This window comes from Ziziphus jujuba, chromosome 11, assembly GCF_031755915.1.
Source record: "Ziziphus jujuba cultivar Dongzao chromosome 11, ASM3175591v1".
In the NCBI taxonomy this organism is placed as follows: domain Eukaryota; kingdom Viridiplantae; phylum Streptophyta; class Magnoliopsida; order Rosales; family Rhamnaceae; genus Ziziphus; species Ziziphus jujuba.
This window is the reverse complement of record NC_083389.1, coordinates 27,498,938-27,506,534: the sequence shown is the minus strand read 5'-3', so window position 1 is coordinate 27,506,534 and position 7,597 is coordinate 27,498,938. Positions and strand designations below refer to the sequence as shown.

The window sequence follows — 7,597 nt, the reverse complement described above, 5'->3', positions numbered from 1 at the left end:
TTTTTTAGAATTCAATTTTTTTTGAATAATTTTTTTTTGAATTTATTTTACAAGGTTAATTATAAAAAAATAGAATTTATGAATAATTAAATAAATTTATTTATTAAAATTAAAAAAATTATATTTAAAAAAAATATAATTTTTCGAAAAATTTTAAAATAATATTTTTTTAATAAAATCCATTGTTCCTATTAGCATTTATTTTACACTAAAACTCACAAACTTTTTATTTTAAAAATTATCCAATTTTGTAAATTTTAAATTCCCATTAAATTTTTCACTATCCAAACACTTCACAATAAACTCGCCCAAGATCAAATCCCCCTAAATCGAAACTTCTTCGAGACGAAAGAGCGATCTCTTTCCATGGCGAACGGAGATGAGAGAACGCCGTGGAATAGTATAGAAGAGCCTAACCCTAGCTCTTCGGTTCCTTGGATTTCTTCTCAACTCCATTTCTCTGACTAAACTTGATAATGGCGGCAACATCGAGCGCCATTGTTTTTGCAACGGCGGAATCTACTCGGATCACTTTCTTTCTCGCTGATCGCGACGGTAGTATTCCTTACTTCGTTTTTTTTTTTTTTTCTTTTTCCTTGCATTTTCTGTTATTTTTATTAGTTTATAACTTTAATTGTTTGATTTACTTGGATTCATATCTATATAAATTCAACAATGTACTGAATCTGTCGGCATGTTTGGAATTTTCATTTGCTAGAATTTTAACAATTAAAGAAATTGATTTCTTGGCGTAGTTCATAGAGCAATATAGGTTGTGTATTTGTTTTCTGTATTTACATTGTAATTAGACTTTGTGTTTGTGCATGTAGTTTTTGTCGACCTTGTGAGGAAAATTGAAGTTTTTGTTTTGTTTGTGCATGTAGTTTTTGTCGACCTTGTGAGAAAAATTGAAGTTTCTGTTATACATTTTATGACATGATCCTTCATCCATAATTGACCATATGCACAATGGTCTTTCTCAAGTCTGTTGTTACTTTAGGATATCAGTTTTGACTATCCTTTATTTATTTATTTATTTTCCCTTGATAATCATAATTCTAAGCAAATTTAGAATGTAATAGTTGATTAAAGAGAGACACAATAAAGAGAGCAGTGCATCACCCTTCATTGACAGAAGATTATAACTCAATGTCAATTACATGCCAGCGTAAAATTTTGCAAAATTTTATCTCCTTTGCTCCCTTGAACCATTCAATTAGTTGGCTTTTTGTCATTAGTTCAAATAGTCAGTAAAATGTTAGTGGCTTTTTGTTATTACTGAACATAGGCCTTTTAACGTGTTTGTTTATTAAATATTAAGATGGAATTAATTTTGCAATTGGATTTCTGTGCTACTTTGAAGCACAATTTGTTGGCTTTGTCGGGATTCTCTTTAATAACTTGGCACCATTGAATATGTTAGTGATTACTTGTACTTGTACTGTCATTACTTTATACTTTCTTACACATGAATATATTTTGCATTGTTGGAGGCATTCCATATTTACTTTCATACTTTGGTGTTTATCATGTTGCATGTACATATTACTCTCTCTCTCTCTCTCTCTCTCTCTCGGTTCATTGCCTGAATTCTTGCTATTTTCTTCCAAGTTTTGTAGTGTAGGATGTTGAACTTCTATGCTAAGTAATTATTGCTGACAAGTTGGACATAGGCATTATTGAATGTAGGTCTTTTCTGTGTGTGTGTTATCCATATATTAAGTAATGTTGGTCACAACTCACAAGCAGGATGCAAAGCATAAGCTTAACGTGTTTGTTTACTAAATATTAAGATGCAAACCCTTGAGGTAATGAATTTTTGCATTCTTTTGTTCCCATCACTTAGCAGTTTTGCAATTGAAATTAATGTTCTACTTTGAAGCACTCAGTTAATTTGCTTTGACTGGAGTCTCTGTACTGGCATCATTGATTGTGTACTTTGTACTGTCTTTTCTTTTTTTTGTTTTGAATGAACATTAGTTTATACTTACATCATTTGTGTACGTAATATATTTTGCATATGCTGGAGGCATTTCATATTTTCTATCTTGTGCTGGTGTTCATCATATTTCATATGCATATTTTCCATTCTCCTTGTTGCTTGAGAAATCGGTGTTCAATTGGTTGTCCAGATAGAGTTGTTGGGGGAGTTGGAATGAAGAGTTCTCCTCCTCTGATAGATAGGTAAATGGAGCTCTTGGGATGGAGGTGGAAGAAAGAGAGATATTGGTTAATTTCAAATTTTAGATAGCAGTTTCTTGACATATCTTATGATTACCTATGCTCTTTCTTGGTTGCACAAGTTTACACTCTTGTTTGATTTTTTGGTTAGTCTTATATTTCGTGTTAATGGCTCTTGTATAAATTTTTTTTTTTTTTTTTAATTTATTCTTCTAAGTTATACAGGAATAATGGCTGCTCTTCAGAAATTTCTTTCTCCTGGTGGCTCACCTTATGTTAGTATGCAACCTTTGAGTTACTCTAGCAAGATGCATGACTCAATTTGCAAGTATGGAAACAAATTGTAAAGTGGAGCTTGATCTCTCAGAAAATTGTTATCTCGCGTTATCTTTCTGCTAGGCCATTTTCTAGAACTTTTGGGTAGGTCTGGAATGAACTTCTTGAACAAGAACTGTTACCTATAATATGCCATGCCCTCCCATTGAGTTACAATGTTGGAGAAGAGGTATGCACTTTGTCCATTTTTTTCCCTCTCTTAATCAACCTATTTATGTTGGCTTGAGGGACAATATGGGGATGGAGAGTTATGCTATGCATGCTTTTGTGTTTCTCTTTAATCAACCATTATTTCTAACTTTAGTTAACATTATAATTATTAAGAAAATGTTTGCATTGCAGTTAATAGTGCAGAATTTAAGTTACACAAACTAATAATGTCCTGGTTTGCATATATATCTTCTTTCAGCTTTCATTGAACTTTATATTTGTCATTATCATGTAGTGAAAAATCATTGGATAAAAAATATTTTCCTCTAAATACGTTTTTGATTTCTTGCCCATTGTTTATTTGTGTTTAGGTATTCTCATATTGAAAAGGATCACAGGCTAGAAGTTTTGGTGCAGTTGAATCTTAAATACGGCCCCACCTTCACGGGGTATGGGTAATGGAAACATTCCCAATGCTGGTAATGTACTGCTCTTGTGAGACCGCAACCATAGTCACTTCTTAATTGTAGTTTTTTGCATTGACAATACGTTTTTTAGACTTAGAAGTTATGACTTCTCAAATTAATGATTGTATTATATGTCAGTGAATCAATCATATAGTTCTGGTGTGGTGTGGTTCTAATGATTGTCTTATTATATGAGTTTCTGCTGTTTGTACTTTCTTTTTGTTGGAGTTTATATATGTGTATATACACATCGCTAATTCTTTCTTTTTAGAAGTTACCATATTAACCGTCTTTTTTATCCCTCATGCTCTTTTATTGTTAGTGCTATCTCTATAGTTTTATGGCACCTTTTATATTTTTTTGCTAAATGCGTTTTTTTTTTTTTTTTTTTTTTTTATATATATTCCATGTGATTTAGATATGGAAAGGTAAACAAATATGGAACTGTATTGAAATTTGTTGGTTTTTTTTTTTTTTTTTTTTTAAAGACGATAAACTAGTATTTGCCTGCAATTCTGTATTTTATTTGTTTTTATTTTTTTATTTTTAGGCAATATTGTAACAAGCCTCAATAATGAAGCAATGCCCTATATTAAAGGCCCACTAAGGTATTGTGAGCTTGTTAGTAGGCTGATAAGTGGTAAATGTAAGGCCCTAATCGATAATGGACTGTAGTCTTGATAATGAATGATAGCCCATACAGAAAGCACAATTCATAGAAATCCAGTGGCAGATAAACGCCTAAAACATACTGAATTGTATTGGGGAATTTGGCCCTTTGCCCCGTGGGTAGGGCCTTCACGAAATATGCCTCTTCCTTCCCTATAATTTTTGTTTTACCTTTTTAATTTTTAATATTCCTAAAACACCCTTATGACAAAATCCAGCTTTTTTTTTTTATATTCCACCATCTCCCTGCAATTTTCTTTCCTCCGTCAAAATCCAGGCTTTTTTTTTCTTTTTTTCTTTTTTTTTTCCTTTCTGTCTTTTGTTCACTTCCTTTTCTTTTTTTTTTTTTTTTTTCCTTTCTTTTCCACCACCTCTCTACAACTTTTTGTCCCCTGTCAAAACCCAGCTTTTCTTTTTCTTTTTTTTTTCCTTCTTTTCTTTCGTCTTTTGCTCACTTCCTTTTCTTTTTCCTTTCTTTTCCACCACCTCTTTGCAATTTTTTTTTCCCTGTCAAAACCCAACTTTTTTTTTTTTTTCCTTCTTTTCTTTTGTCTTTTCCTCACTTCTTCTCTTCTCCTTCATCAAGACATTTTACGTTTTTTTTTTTTTTTTTCTTCCTTTCTTTTGTCTTTTCCTCTCTTCCTTTTTATGTTTTATTTTAATTTTTTTCCCTTTCTGTTCCGAGCCAGCCATTAATCAAAGGATGGAAAGTCTTATTTGTATGCGGAAAGCTACAAAGGCAGTACTGATACGGAAACAACCTCAATCAGCAGGTTATAAATTGGGAATGCAAAGGAAGGACAAGAAAAAGATGCAGTATGATTTGAAGGATCTGCAGGTATTAAAAAGTTTAACTCTCTTTTTTTTTTTTTTTTTTTTTTTTTTTTTTTGGGTTAAGAATTCAATTTCTTGTTTGTTTAGGTTGGATAAGATTATGTGGAAGTGAAATATTAGTTTGGAATTTGCTTTTTTTAATGCAAAAAGAGCAATTTCTTGTTAGTTTATGTCGGATAAGATTGTGTGGAAGTGAAATATTAGTTTGGAATTTGCTCTTTTTAATACAAAATATGAAGATAATTTAGTCAAGCTCAAGCTATTTTGTGGTGCCATAGAGAAGGTAGGAAGTAGCAAGTGTTTTAAGATGGTTTAATTATGAGAAAACAAGAAAAATGAAAGGCAATGTTTGAATTGGAAGGTACTGAATGACTGCCATTAAATTTTTCCCCTTTCTTAGTATGATTTCAGGTTAAGGTGAAGAGAAGGGAAGATGATACCAAATATGTTGCCAAGGTATATCTCTATCATAATTATTTGTGTTATCTCAATATGTTCATCGTGTCCCTCATAGGTCTGAGATGGCTTCCTTTATCTTCTTGAAGTAGTTGAACAGCCAAAAATTATGTTCTTTAATGTATACTCTTTAGCATTTGAGCACTCAGAGTCACAAACCATATGTGGGGCAAGTGTAACAAGAATGAGCATCGTGAGATGTGAATGAAACTGTTGACAGGCATTAGTGGGATAGTTGGATTTTTATTTTTTTTGGGGTTAAGTGGGATAGTTGGCGTTATTTCATAGTATTAGCAGGTCGTAGATATTGGGAAATGAAAAACAAGGGCTTGATGTTATGGCCTCTTTGAATTTCAATTTGCATTTCACATTTGTAAAACAATTTGTGAGATTTTTATTATGATATCACTCTTTAAATTTTGGTGAGATTTTCTGAGGTGGTTTCTTTAAATTGGTACCTTACTTCTTTCCTAAAGTTTCAAAGCTTATACTCCTTTCAGTGATTGAATTGCAGGTTTTAGCCAGAGGCGTTGATTGTGATATAGCTTTGCTATCAGTAGAAAGCAAGGAATTTTGGAAAGAAGCTAAACCTCTCTATTTAGGACATTTGCCACGTCTTCAGGTTTAAATTGCTATCTTTCTTTGGTGGAATCTATTGTTTGTTCTATGTAATGTGTATAGGTTTTATACTTTTGCATCATCCCTTTCATCTCTGTGCAGAAGCTAAAATCTGTTATATAAGGAACTAACAAATCATCATAGATGATCCTTTTGATGCCTTGGTTGAATTGTTGTAGCTTGTTGACTAATAACAAAGATAAATTGCCAAAGGCATAAAGAGCTATAGGTGATTTAGTATCCTTAACTTCTGGATCATGATGTCATTTCTTGATTCATATCTGATTTCAAGCTATTAATATTGGTATATGATTGCCGTAATGTCATCATGTTGAATTGAATTCCTCCCATTTCCTATCTCATTGTTAATAATATCAGCTGTATCAACTTAATGTAGCTATACAATTTCCACTAATGTGTAAATCTAGAATTAATTTAGTTATTATGTGAATGTTAAATACAGAGGTTAAAATATGTGGATTGGTATATATATTTGACTATTCCTATCAGTAAATCACTTGTTTGAATCTGAACTGCATGGCTTCCTTATGAGTAGGATTCGGTAACTGTGGTAGGATATCCCCTTGGGAGGAGACACCATTTCAGTAACAAAGGGTGTTGTATCACGTATAGAGATGTGAATTTTCGTACTAGCACACAATCATGTCATTTATCAATTCTATAACATGTCATTATCTTTTTTGGCATTGCTACTCATATTCACTTTCATGTCTTTAAATAAGATTTTATGCTAGCTAACAAACATAAAATATCAAGTTTTTTATAAATTTTTTTCTAATCAGGTAACATCATATGCTCATGGATGGGTCATCCGATTTGTTGGGCACTCAAATTGATGCAGCAATAAATCCTTGTTTGTTTGTATCTGAAATTTATAGTTCTACTCTTTTCTTTATTGATATTTTTCCAATTTATGTATTTTCCTTCCAGAAATAGCTCACCTGTCTCAAATATTCAAAACTTTATTTCTTTTAATGACATTTCTTTATATACTCGTGATTACCTTTGCTTATAGTGATATTTCTGTGGTTTTAATTGAGTATTCTCTTATTTCTTGTGCTTATAGGAAGGAGAATTTATGTCTATGGATTTCCAAATGAGACATGGGAAGTTAATCTATCTGTTGAGTAGGTGCCTCCTGAGCTTTCAGAACCAACCTTAGGTACAAATCACGCTAGGGATGAGATGCAAAAGAAAGATTGGTTGTCACTAGTTGTCAACGCAATTGTTGAACAAATATTTATTTTAGAGCAAGTTAACCCTTTTCAGTGTTGTTTTACCTATAATAGTGGAATTGAGTGCCCAACTCATATTGAAAACTACTTGTATTGTGAGAGTAATTATACGCTATCTTTTGTATATTTGAGCTTTGTTGGTTGACTGGAAACACACATTATAGATGCTCATTAAATGAATTAATGAATTAAATGAATTATAAATATTATAATTAAATCCCAAAAATTACTCCCAAAAAAACTCTCAAATTATAAATATTATAGTTGGTTGACTGGAAACACACATTATGGTTAAATCCCAAAATATGTATACAATGAAGCATTAAATGAATTAAAGTACAATGCACATTTCATTCATCTACAATTTCTCTATCTGATTATTGATATCTACCATAATTTATTTCTATCTTTCTCTTTTCCTTTCCCATCTACCACATTCAATTTCATCCTCTGTGTTTCCCTTCATACTGATCAACCATTTCACAAAACCACCATTTTCTCACTTTATCTCTGTTGTTGGTCTGCCAATAACTAAATAAAAAAAACTCTGAAAAGCTGCATTGTGGAGCCCACATATTTCAGGTTTCATCAGTAATTAAAATGTATGTTTGTGGAGTAGAGTAAATGAAG

The 7,597-nt window shown here is 31.7% G+C and overlaps 1 protein-coding gene across 9 annotated transcripts; it reads left to right on the top strand.

Annotated features, from left to right (window-relative positions):
- Positions 1 to 246: 246 nt before the first annotated feature.
- Positions 247 to 7,093, top strand: LOC107415100 (uncharacterized). 9 transcript variants are annotated; one of them, XM_060812775.1, is made up of 8 exons: positions 247 to 555; positions 2,407 to 2,686; positions 3,039 to 3,146; positions 4,493 to 4,641; positions 5,049 to 5,093; positions 5,608 to 5,715; positions 6,515 to 6,589; positions 6,799 to 7,093. In XM_060812775.1, exons 3-7 carry the CDS (start codon positions 3,119 to 3,121, stop codon positions 6,566 to 6,568), a joined length of 384 nt encoding a protein of 127 aa, XP_060668758.1. In that variant the 5' UTR covers positions 247 to 555; positions 2,407 to 2,686; positions 3,039 to 3,118; the 3' UTR covers positions 6,569 to 6,589; positions 6,799 to 7,093. The 9 variants fall into 9 exon arrangements, 6 of the variants coding, with proteins under 6 accessions (XP_060668758.1, XP_060668757.1, XP_048321504.2 ...); XM_048465543.2 differs by lacking the exon at positions 6,515 to 6,589 and adding an exon at positions 3,685 to 3,742 and having other exon boundaries at positions 261 to 555; XR_009634899.1 differs by having other exon boundaries at positions 249 to 555; positions 5,038 to 5,093; positions 5,594 to 5,715; positions 6,515 to 7,093.
- Positions 7,094 to 7,597: the final 504 nt, after the last annotated feature.